This window comes from Acyrthosiphon pisum, chromosome A3, assembly GCF_005508785.2.
Source record: "Acyrthosiphon pisum isolate AL4f chromosome A3, pea_aphid_22Mar2018_4r6ur, whole genome shotgun sequence".
Classification (NCBI taxonomy): Eukaryota; Metazoa; Arthropoda; class Insecta; order Hemiptera; family Aphididae; genus Acyrthosiphon; species Acyrthosiphon pisum.
This window is the reverse complement of record NC_042496.1, coordinates 37,739,100-37,752,902: the sequence shown is the minus strand read 5'-3', so window position 1 is coordinate 37,752,902 and position 13,803 is coordinate 37,739,100. Positions and strand designations below refer to the sequence as shown.

Sequence of the window (13,803 nt, the reverse complement as noted above, 5' to 3'; positions counted from 1 at the left end):
GTCGGGGTAGCGGCGGCGGCGTCGGTAGGCGCGTCTCGGGCGGGGGAGCGAATAGCCTGGGCACCCGCCGACGCCGCCGCCGCGCCGGCCGACGGGGTTTTCGTCCGTCGTCGCGCGCGCGGCGTTCTGTGTCACCGGGGGCCGCGACCGCGCGTGTGAATTGGTCAGAGGTGGCCGGGTCGGGAGCCAATGGCAGCACACCGGGCGCCCCGGTCGCTATGGTGACGGCGGTGGAGGGGAGCGGCGGCAGCAGCACCGTCGCCTTCGCCGTCGTGTACGCACGCCGCCGCCGCCGCGCACCGGTCTCCCCGGTCGGGTCTACTAACCTAACCCGGTGGCCCGCGGGTCAGTTCACTCCGATCTGGGATCGCGGCCGCCAGGTCTCCGAAAGGTCAAAAATCCGAAACGATCGTCGTCCGTGCCGCCACGTTTCGCGCGTGCGAATTTTATTCGTCGTTCGAAATCTGTTTTTTCGTTTTTATTTCATTTTTTTTCGCTCGCCACAAATCGATACGAGAAGAGACAAAATTTTTATTACCAACAATATCGGCCGAAAAAAAAAAGTGTTTTATACCGCGCGTCAGCCATCGGGAAAATAATATAGTTTGTTAGCTCGTCTTGCGTTTTTATCGGTAAAATAAAAAAGTCGTTTGTTCAGTGTTTTTTTTTTTTTCGCCGACCACGCAACAGTCGAACAGCCGGTATATCGTGCGCTGAGGCGCCTGGCGGTTTTCCGCGGTGAGCTACCGGCACCACCCGCACTGCCGCCAAGTCGGGGCACCAGCCCGACAGTCTCAGCAGAAGCTCAGGTGCGCACCGGCAGGCACCATTATTATTCCGCATAACGGCCTCGCGGTGTGTCGCGCGGCGGTAGGCGGACTATGCACAGTGTCCGGTGGCGGCGGTCCCGGCATGACGGGCGTCGGATCGGCCGCGCCGCCGTCGCAGCAGGGCCCGCCGCACGGTGGCCCGCCGGACCTGCTGACCAGTGGACACCACCACGATCTCGGCGGGTTCACCCGGAGCATGTCGCTGGTGACGCCGGCGTGGCGCGACCCACCCGGCGGCGGCGGCGGTGGCCACCATCTGGACGAGCCGCAGCAAAGCACCACGCCGGGAACGGCCAGCTCGCAGTCCGGCGGTTCGCTGGTCACGCTCGGTGGACAGTGCGACAAGAACGGACAGAACATCGAGTGCGTCGTGTGCGGTGACAAGAGCAGCGGCAAACACTACGGACAGTTTACTTGCGAAGGTCAGTGCGGTTTACTGCGTTTATTTCATACACATAATAATATTATTATATAATTATGTTATGCGATCGACGTATAAATATTATTATTTATAGCGATTAGCGAGTTTTAAAAAAGATTATTTTTCGTTATCTGAAGAACGTTGGCTTGATAAAATATTAAATGTCAAAAAATTGTCGAGAAAAAAAAAATTATAAGTGCAATTATAATATTATACAATTTATAATCGATTCAAACGATTTTAGATCGACGCATAAAAACACAAAAATAATTTGCGACCTAATGAATTTACGCGTATAGGTACTGATATTGTTACTATTCGATTGAAAAAAAATATTTTTCTCTCGACCGCCGCGTGGCGGGAAAACGCGCTGAAAATCCTACGCATATTCGATTGAATTTTCAACGGACGTATGCACGACAAGTTAACATAATATATAAAAAACGTATAACATTTCGTTTTATTACATTTATCTTAGCTATCTACAGGCTACGGGCATACGTAGGTATTTTATAAAATATTATAATTAGTCGCGATAATATTCGCGAGCGAGTGATCATCTTGACTGCGCCTAGACGGCTCCGTAGAGGAAAATATTACGAAAAGCGATAAAAAAAAAAAAAAATGCTGAAATTGCGGGCGGGGCCGCTCGCGCGACTTATTCGCTCGCTACGATATAACTGCAAAAACGTAATATTGATAAAAAAAAAAAATGATAATAATAAAATTTAATACGGCCCGGCGCGGTTTCCCGATCGCGCGCCGCTGAGCACATAAAATAATATACACGCGAACACGCGTGCGCGCGCGCCAGAACCGGATTCCTTTGGGTCAACCGGTCGGCGGGTCATAACCCGACGTGTGTCTGCTGCCACCGACGCCGCCGCCTCATCCGAGTGGGTTTGTTTTTTTGTGTGCGCGCCCGACACCCGCCCGCGACGGATATAATATAATATAATACAATACGCCTCGCCGCCACCGCCGCCCATCGGAAATGTAAACATTGCGACACGCGCGAGATGATCCGGACGCGAGTCCGATCCTGCGCTGAAAAATCATAACAATGTTATAAAAATCGCGACAAATTATAATAATATGCATACCTAGTAATGTATTATATAATTTTGTCGTGGAACTGTTGTGGTAGTGTGACGAAAAGCCAATAAGTGAATTCGTTAAATAAAATATTGGACTGTCGCCGTACGCGTTCAAAATAATATTAATTATCGATCGCAGCGGCGGCGTCGTCGGTCGTCGCCGTGTGGTAATAATAATTTACCTATGTTCGGGTATTAAAGTGCTGGTTTTAGATTTAGGTTATATAGGCATTTTATTATTATAATATATATAAGTTGCAATGCACGCGCAGATATAAAAATGACAAATTTTCCGGGCTAACGGCTGGGTTCCACTATCTAATATTATAATATTATAATGTAATATGCACGTGTTCTCGTAGTAAATTTACTATAAAATATAAATAGTGATTTATTGTAAATTCAAAAAAAAACACGCTTAAAATTGTATGACGTCGCAATCGCAGAGAAACACGTTTTTTGTTTACTGCAAGTATAATAATTGATAAATGTCAAAAACACGTTACACAATAATAGTTGTCATGACTATGATAATCCAATAATATATACAAAAAAATAAAAATAACGTACCACCGTTAACGTTGCTCGTCTTCGAACACTAAAATTTTATTTAAAATATGTATTTTATTTCAAAAAACACATCATACCCATCATTAATATTAATAATATATGGGTATAATTAGCTATAGATTTAACATGATATTATTTTTAAATGCACGTATGGCTACTGCACATTACTGCAGTTGAGGAAAACATTATATTAGTAAATATAATTTTATTGCAAAATCGACCATTTTTGTAGGTGTATAATAAATTACCTATATATATTATACGGATATTGCTGCAATGGTATAAAAACGCGTTTTTTAAATGTTTTCATATTATGTTACCTATATACCCAAATATCAATGTACTGATAAATAGGTAGGTACCTACATGGTATTATGTATATTTTTTAAATTTCGTTTGACCGCACCAACCTGTAGCGATTGGGCACGAGCTGGCAATCACACCTCAGTCTTTATATATACACACGTTAAAATACTGCTGCTAGCAGTATGGATTAAAGTGTAAAATTGACTAAACGTTTTTTTCAAATCGCGGTAGACCGTGTCCAATTTGTCACCGTTATTGTTTTGGTTCTATGCAAACATGCGCGATTTCCATTAATACCACCCATACATAATAAGCGTACCCACCTACCCATGTTGCAGTGTTTTTTTTTCCGTTTTTATATAACTATAGTAAGACACTAAGATCGCGGAGGGATTTAACTAAAAAAAAATTAAAATATACCTAATATCTAACGCCTCCACAGTCAACACGAAAACACGAGCATGCGGTCTGCAACCGGTTGCGCCGTTGCAACATAATAATAGAAATGTGTGTGTGTGTGTGTGTGTGTGTGTGTGTGTGATCATATCGCGGCCGGACAAGTCGTCGAAAAAAATAAAATCATTGGGCTGGTGATGATTTTAAATTTCAATATTATGATAATAACCGATTGATTTCGAAAAACGATTTTGAACTGAACTCTGTTCGTACAAAAATAATTAATATTAAAATTTTTTGAAACGATTTAGTGTGCCTCTTTATAATCCCAAATGTATATATTAAATTTTCAATCAGATATACCTACATACGTATATTAAACTTTCAGCCGTACAAAAAAGAATTAAACGAAAATAATATAGTCGCAATAACTCCATTGTATTGTTTACAAGCTAATATAAGCACTTTCTTTGACTTTTACCGCATAACACATAATATAATATATGGGTATGCGTAGAATGACAATCTCATTTTATCGCGCCCCCCCCCCCCCCGGGAAAAAATCGGAAACTATTTTTTTGCTTCTTTTTTTTTACATGCATAAAATATATATCATACTTGTCGGTAATGCATACTATAACGTTCGAAAACGCTCTTGCAGGGAGGTGATAATGTGGTGTAGTACGTTATATATACCTGTTGCAGATACACATTATGCACTGCGAACAACCCCTCGACAACGATGATTTGTCGGTTTCCGATGGAAATGTTAATTTTCCCATTAACCTTTATTATAGTCGCTGCAACAGGTGCATATTTTAATATATACCTGACTAGTGTGTAGGTACTATAATAATTTGCAGCCACGTTAGTAAATCGAAAAACCGTCTATCTAGATCGATGGTCAATATTTTTTTAACTAACAAAACTACAATCTCGCAAAAACCCACTGCTGGGTAGCTGCTACTATATATTTTTGAAAATAATTACTATACATTTTTTTTTATTGCTATTGGTTTTTTTTTCATCGATATTTAATATGCATAGGTACTGAACATGATATATAATGTAACGGCAATAATATTTGTGCGTAAGTCAAATAATTATATAATACAGTTTTCCTGCAAATAACCACTTGAACCATCGTGCCCTTAAAAAAATGTACACAAAGTATAGTTTGACATAAATATATCGTGTTACTTGTAAATGACACCTGCTGGTTTACAAATATGTGCGTATGTAAAGTACCGCGATGTAGGTATTACTATATAATGTATATTTTATGGGGTCTATAATATTATAATACTGCGGGTATATAATATGCGTTTCCGAAAAAATCTGCGACAGATGAAAGTAGGTACTGCATAAACGACTGCAAATTAAATACGAAAATTGCGTGTTCAAGAATAATATTACATGCTTTAACTTAATTATTATGTTTCCGTTTACGCGCTGATTATTCCTATATATATAATATTATAGCTATATACTACCTCGGCAGTATATTAGTATAATAATAGGGCAGACTCGCATATCCTTCTGTAAATAATATATAGGTAGATATTTCGCTACTATAGTATATAATATATATAATTAAACACGTGAAATCACCTCGTCGTCTGAATCGAGCCGTCCCGACGATTTCTGTTTGAATAAAAAACGGCGTGTCCATCAAGTTGGCACCGGCACAATATGCTACGACTATAATAATTCTAATATCGAAAAATTGCTAGGAATTTGCTAGATTTTGCTAGGTCGTTTTCAGAATTTGCTAGTATCTCATTCAAGTGCAAATCAAAGTTCAAATGTGCCGGTGCCAACTTGACACATGAAAACGGCACCTTATCCGTCTTATTGTATTTATTATATTGTATATCATGTCTTTATACGTAATATGATAGTATTATATCAACTCTTTATAAACCTATAGGTACAACAAGAATAGTCGGGGTAGTATTCACACTTAGTTTTTATTAAATAACTCGATCTGCGGGAGAGAGAGAGAGAGAGAGAGAGAGAGAGAGAGAGAGAGAGAGAGAGAGAGATAGAGAGTGAGTGATAAGCGAAGTGATAAAGAGAAACAAAAAAACCTTTTCACCCCCCTTTATAATAATGCGACCACTTTTCATAAGGTTTATACACGCGTTTATTAGCGTATATACACGAATTGTTGTTGTTGTAGGTACTACCGACTACGCCGTTTCATTTAAAATATTTTTTTTTGTACTCCCGTTTTTTTTTTTTTAATGACCAGGCTGAGGACGACACACAAATGATAATGACGATAATAATATAAACCGCATTTCAGATGCCAAGCCGGTCGGTCCCGGTCGTATAACAAATCCCGCACGACGCGAGCGTAGGCACATATACCCTTCATTATCACAAAGCAGCAAGCAGTTCATTTCTCTCTCTCCGACGGAGTCTCTCTTTTTTCCCGTTTTTTATTATTATTATTATTTTTTTTTTTTTGTTAACGTGATCTTTTTTTTTTTATTATTCGTCCCCCCTCATCGCGTCTCAGTCCCGGGCACGAGTCCGACGCTCGCGCGTACCTATACCCATGTACATTATATATACCTACTATGTATATGTATATAAACAGTATGTACCACCCGTTTTGTTTGTTTGTGTCCGCGTGTACGGTATATACGAAGCGTTTTAATTGTGCTGTTTTGTCGACGAGGGCGACGGCGGCGGCGGTGGTGTCTCTTAATTAGCTGGTACAGTGAAACTATCGTGTAATATTAAACGCCCCGAGGGCTTGAGGGGGTGAGGTGGTGGTGCGGCGGGGTGGAAATAATAAGCCACGGGGCGCGGTGAAGCGGAGAGATCTGAAAGACTGCCGCGGCTGCTGCAGTAACCTGACCTGGCAAAAAAAAATGCACAAAAAATCGGGGTAAAGGGTCACGACGCAGAAGGGTTGAGTGTATGCTCGAGTACCTACGTCGATGATGGTGTCTGCCGCGGTGCTCCCGGGATATATACGGTATAATAATAATAATAATATGTATATGGATAGATAGGTAGGTAGGTGGGTAGGTGTTATTAAAACGAGTGCGTAACTGATTAAAAGAGTTAATTCTGCGTAATCAAATAACGGATTAACTGTATAATATATGCGGTGTATACGCAATGCACTGCATCGCACGAGATAGTAGAATATATTATATATATATTACAGTAATATGACGTTATACGGCCGTGCGTATGTACCTACAACGTGTATTATTAATATTTTATAAAAATATAAATGTATACCTATTAAAGGAGAAATAAAAAATTGGCAAAGATATTTGTTGAGTCATCATAATATACATATTATTATAATATTAAACGCAGTGCCGCGCGCTGTGTATATTTTATATTCATTTTTAGATTTATTCATAATATATATTTTTTAGGTATATATGTAACAGATGCTATACGCAGACTTACGGCAATATATAGGTACTTCATAAGACATACTGAGTTCGCATATTATGTCTACACCGTGCGATATTGACTTTTTTCAGTTTCACCTTCAACGAGTGAATATTCTCAAACGATAGTTGCGATTATAACCCATATATATATTTATATATTACAATACTCGATACAGCTAGGTTAGGTGTATGATTTTCGGTGGGTAAAACGTTTTTATCGTAACATTGAATGATATGTTCAACGACTTTGCATTGTGTGCATATAACGTTACATATAAACGTATATCAGCTAACACGTCGTATAATGTGTAGTTATTAGTATATAGTTATACCAATGTGTAATACTTTATCATCACCGCGCGAGACCTTTGAGAATATTTTAATGGAACAAGGTCCGATGATATTATAATAATAATTTTTTTACATCTTTTAATTAATATAAATTTTTTTTAAATATTATTATTATATATCTTATCAGCTGCAGTAAATACGCACATCATCGAATATTTCACGTACTCAAACATCGCTTATTTTATAATTATATAATTATCATCATATATATATATATACTTTATCATATTGAATTTTAGACATATAATATTATAGGTGGAACTGAGTACGTATACATATATATATACAGCCGTATAGGTAATATAGAAATCTCGACCATGGAGGCAGAGGAAACGCCTCGTGGCCCGATTGATTCGAACTGATTTAACTCTGTGTATAATATATACATCGCTATTATTGTATTATTCATTACATATATTATAATTCGATCCATTATACGTGTTTAACAGGCGTCTGCCATAACCGCGCTGAACCACTTGGTTTTCTATGGCTAGATCAGATACCATTTGAAAGCGAATAAAAACGAGTATTGGGTGTAGGTGCAGATAGTACCTATATGCATAAATATTGTGAATTATTTTATAAACAATATATTCTGCTGTTTTCATCAATATTATACGCAGTGGAACCTTCTCTAACGGACACTTCTCAATAGCGAACGTTTTTTTTTTGTGAACATTTTGGGACATTTTCACCACTTTCCTATAGAAAAACCTCCGAGTAGCGGACACTATTTTAATCATTTATAATGGATTCAATGACTTTAGAGTTTCACTCGGGTGGCGTTAAAGTGGAAAAGTGCTGCTTTTTGTTGACAACGCAGCTCCTCATCCCCACCTTAAACTAAACAAATTCGAACATAATTATATTTTATATTACATTTTTATAACAAAATTATATGTAGTATAATTTACCATAGCACAAATGTTTTCATTTTTCACATTATCCTTTATGAATTTCAAAAATTTGCGAGTAATAATATATAATAATTAATAAGTATGGGTATAATACTAATATACTATATTAGTGTAAACAATTCACCCTTTTTATATTTTTCACTCAGAAATGTTTGTCAAAATTATGCAGATCATACCAAAGATAAGGCTTATATTATATTTGTTTCGTTATTATTGTGTCCATCCACTATCGGAGCATAAGGTTAGAATAATATAGTGATATTATATTAATATCTATATTACTAATTTCTTAGTAGATAACATACCTAAGCATTTAACAAATTGTCAAAAATTTAACTCTACCACAATAATGCGCATGTATACAAAATATAACATTATATATTATTATAACTTATTACGTGGCGTATAATTACGCGTGGGTCTTTTGCATATAATAATATTATAGCACGTATGGGTTTGGGTTTGAGGGGGGAGGGAGACTTAGCCACTGACAAAATATTTCATTAGAATATTCCTCCAAATATTTCCTACCTCCCAGATGAAAAACAATAAATCTCAGAATTTTGTGTTTGGTACATTTATCCGGTATACCTACGGGGTATTTTCATTATTCAATTGTCGAATAAAATAAAATTTGATGTTTTATAAAAGTATGATACAAACAATTTCGATCAGTCTATTACAGTTTATTACCTATTCATAATTCGTGCGATGATAATTATATAATACATAAGTAAGTATAATACACTTATAAATCACAATGATGAGTTGTTAAAAAATGATTACTAATCGTCTAACGAAGTATAATATAACATAATAGACGGATAAAAGTGTCATTAAAAAAAAAACAATTTTGTCTTTAGAATGATTATTAATATTATATAGTACCTATACGTATCCTATTATTATAACGCGTTATAATGAATATTATAGTTTTAATAAAGGACGTGCATTTTTTTTTTTTAATAAACGTCATTGGGCGTTTAAATCGGGCTAGTGCGATGTTGTCATTTTTTAGTCGAACTTGACCCATTATTGGTATTATGACTGCCACGAGTGTTTAAAGCTTAGGTAAGAAGTGCAAGGTGGCACTGATCGGGTAGACCCCGCGAAACGTTGGTCCACTAATTAACTACATATTCGAAAATCGATTTTTAAATAAAGAAATTCTCTGAAAAATATTCTACTCTGGACTATGAAATTAAAAACGTATGAGCTGATGTATAAAAAATAAAAACATTAAAACTTTTTGAGAAATATGACAATGATGAGTACCATTGCAAGGATCGCTGCAGTATATACTATATAATATTATCGATTATTATGTGCCGGTCCTTCGACATAAATAGCGACAAATGAAATGGCTCGTACAAACATACGCGCATGAGCCTATATTCGTAAATCTATCTCTGTACGTCTAATATACCCAATACCGGGTATAGCGGTGTATATGAGATACACATCAGAAGGCGTAAACCGCTGTTAAATGCATACTATATGCGCTGTATCGGAGTCGGTCTCAGAGTTTAGACGTCCTAATATTATATTATTACCCATCTGTAGTAATTTATATATCTTTCTCCGAAACGCGCTTACCGGTCGACTTGCGCGCGCATAAACACATTAATATATTATTATAATATATTATACCCACAATATACTGTTATGTGGGTATAATGACGATAGGTACCCATGTCCTCTATACACTCGGCCGGCACCTTATACAGTATACTCGAACGGTAGAGGAATGATACACGAAAAAAGTATACATATTATAAAAATATTAAAACTTTTTGAGAAACGTGAGAATGATGAATACCATTACAATAGGGTCGCTGCAGTATAATATACTATATTATATTATAATATAATATAATATTATCGATTTTTATGTGCCTGGTCTTCGACATAAAAAACGACAAATAAAATGGCTCGTATACCGATCATATAATAATTTGGAGCGCAATAACTTTTTTAGAAATATTATTTAAATATTATTATTTCTTAAAACTATTTAATCAACATATAATTTTAACAATTTTAGTCATACGTTTGAGTAGCATCAATTTTTTTTTTTTGTCAGTTCTTTCTGTTACACCTTGTATAATATAAGATACACATCAGAAGGCGTAAATCGATGTTAATTAATGCATACTATATGCTGTCTCGGTGTTGGTCTCAGAGTTTAGACGTTCCAATATTAGGTACACTATTACCCATCTTAAGCTGTATATTTCGAACGTGTATAGGTAGTAATTTATAATATCTTTCTCCGACACGCGCTTACCGCGGCCGACTTGTGCGAGCATAAACATATTGATTTATTATATTATTATATGATTGTTATGTGGGTATAATGACGATATAGGTACCCATTTCATATATATGTACACTCGGCCACCTTATACTCGGACGAAAGAGAGGAATGATACACGAAAAAAGTATACATATTATAAAAATATAATACCTTTTTTGAGAAATGTGACAATGAGTACCATTACTGCAGGGATCGCTGCAGATGTACAATATAAAATTATCGATTATTATGTGCCAGTTTTTCGACAATAACGACAAATATTCGTAAATCCATCTCTGTATACGCATAATAATATAATATCGGGTAAAGGTATATAAAATACACATCAGAAGGCGTAAAACGCTGTTAAATGCATACTATGCGAGTTGGTCTTGGAGTTAAGACGTCCTATATATATTAACATTAAATTATCACCCATCTATTTTTTTTATTTATTCATTTATTTACGGGTAAGAACCCAATTACAAAGAATATTGTGAACAAAAAATATAGTATGAAAAGAAACGAAAAACATATTAAATTAATAAAAAAATTACAAGAAAATTCAATCACACAAGAAAATTAATCTAATAAAAATGTTTTTTCACATAAGTCTTAAAAGAAGTATCTCAAGCTGTATTCCGAACCTGTAGTAATTTATTATATTATTGTTATGTGGGTACAATGACGATGGGTACCCATGTCCTATACCTATATAGGTACACTCGGCCACCTTATACTCAGACGAGGGAGAGAGAGAGAGAGAGAGAGGAATGATACACGAAAAAATGTATACATATTATAATAATACTATCATCGAGGAATGCGATGCGCGCGCAACGAGTCTGCGTAAAAAAACAAACGACGATGACGATAATAATAATAATAATAATAATAACATCGAGAGAGGCTTATATTGTTGTCGGTGGCGGCGGTGGCGACGACGACGACCGCGACGGTGGAATGAAGCGAGGGCGTTTGTGAGGATGGCCGTCCTCACCGAACCATTTCCCCGCGATATCCTGTATAATAATATATTGTAGTCGTTGTCCACGTCTGCGGCATAATAGTCGTAACACATACTATATTATTATTACTATTATTATAATCATTATCGTTGTCGTTATCGTTATTATCGTTATTGTTGTTGGACCACGTCCGTGCGGTTTATCCGCCGCGCGACGCACACGAGTTTGCGTATTTCCGCGTGCGTATACCTATATGATATCATGCATAAGCGTTCGTGTGCGTGTGTGTGCGTGTGTGGCGCGAGCCCCCAAACCTGTTGAGGAGGACCACGAGCGCGAGTCGATGAGAAGAGACTGGGCGACGGCGCGATGATGCCGTGGGAACCGGTCTCCGCTCGGATCCCCATTGTGTACGCGTCCTATTCCTATATATATATATACAGGGTGATCGGAATGTGCGCGTACTGTTATTATATTATTATACATATACGTTATTTACCGTCGCCGTATACACATATAACATGATAATGTAATATATGTATATAGGTGTATACAGTGTGTGCATGTGTTAGAATACGCCGCCGCCGTCTATTATGACATTATCCACGCGCGCGCGCACGAAATGTTTGCATATAATATATTATTATAATATTATAATATATTGTGTATATTACTGTGTGTGTGTGTGTGCACGAGGGAGAAATCTTACGTTGAGCTCGGAACGATTTTGTAAATTTTTTTCTCTCTCTTCGTAATGCGTATTATTCTGCAGTACATATACGTACCTACGGTACACGCCATAGAACTGATATTTTGGTTTTTTTCGACGTCGTTATATAATTTACCTATATGGTTATAATATTATTAAGTCTTAGGCGTATAAATAATGAATGCAAGGCTGCATTGGTGCAAATAGGGGGGTACTTGGAGGGACTTGTCCCCCCAAATGTCGGTCAAGTCTCCCCAGTTCAAAATCTAGTAATTAGTACTAATTTTTGTATTCTGTGGTACTAAGCAATATGGTCTATGGGGAGGGGGGCTTGAGTCAATTTGCGCCTATGCAAGGCTGGGCATTAACGAGTTAAAAAGTTTAAGTTAAGTTAAAAAGTTAATTTAATTTAAACTTTTAAACTTAACTAGTTACTTTTAGCTTTTCGTTAACTTATTAAATTTTTTTTTTAATTACGGGAAATTATCGAAATTAATTTTTCATTTTAAGAAGTAAGTTAAGTTGGCTTATATAGTTTTTAATTTTATTACACCTATTTCACTATTTCAGTCTAAATCGTTTTCATGTCAAAAAATATTTACCGTGAATTGTTTAAAGTTAAAAATGTATATCATTCGAACCTAACTTATATGGAAATACTGTATCAAATATAAACCCTACAGTCTATAATTTAGTTTTAAGTTGGAAAAAAATTAAGTACGCTAGCGTTGTATAAACAAATCAACTTTTTTTTAACTCAATAAAAAGTTAACAAAAAGCGTGTATTAACTTTTAACTTAACTGAGTTAACCTATGGTTAAATTAACTTTTACGTTTTAACTTTTTGTTATTAGTGTTTATTAACTTAACTTAGCCGAGTTAGAATTATCATTAACTTGCCCAGCCTTGAATGAATGTACTATACCCAATATACGTGCAGTACCTACTTATACGACGGGCTCATTCGCACGGCACTATGAAGTAATTAAATATTTATCGTATATAAATGTAAAGATTGCACTCAAAGTATGCCGACGGAAATCGTCCCATATCGCGCGCTGTACTGCGCAGGCTGCAGCTCATCTACACGTAATATTATAGTATACATAATTTTAAAATATTACTCTTATATTACGACAATACGTTATACCTGCACGTCATATAGGTGCCACCGCTGTGAAGTCGTCCGATCTCAAATGTATTGTTGATACGCCCTACAGAATGGCCAGCGACTTGTACATGATAATAATATTATAGCTTGCTTTGCTTTATTTGTAGTTTTTCTGTTTCGAACTAAAGTTCCTGTCAGAAATAAAGAATTTAATAGTGATGTTAGTACCTATATAGTTGATTATGTTTTAAGAATTAATATTATAGACGTATTATAATCATACTATTATTGACACCGGATACTCTTTACCCGCATTGGTGATGGGATAGACGAGGCTTTTGAACTACTTTTTTTATACCATACTCCCGTTATCTCATATTATCTACATTACCCAGTGTATATTCAT

General features: G+C 36.6%; 1 protein-coding gene across 1 annotated transcript in view; it reads left to right on the top strand.

Moving 5' to 3' along the window:
* The first annotated feature begins 302 nt into the window (after window positions 1–302).
* LOC100164500 (nuclear receptor subfamily 2 group F member 1-B) overlaps window positions 303–13,803 on the top strand; it is a 57,905-nt gene continuing 44,404 nt past the window's right edge. Inside the window, exon 1 of the mRNA XM_001943986.5 lies at window positions 303–1,252. Within this exon, the coding sequence (XP_001944021.3) occupies window positions 913–1,252 (340 nt within the window). The 5' untranslated portion in view covers window positions 303–912. The remainder of the gene's footprint in view (window positions 1,253–13,803) is intronic.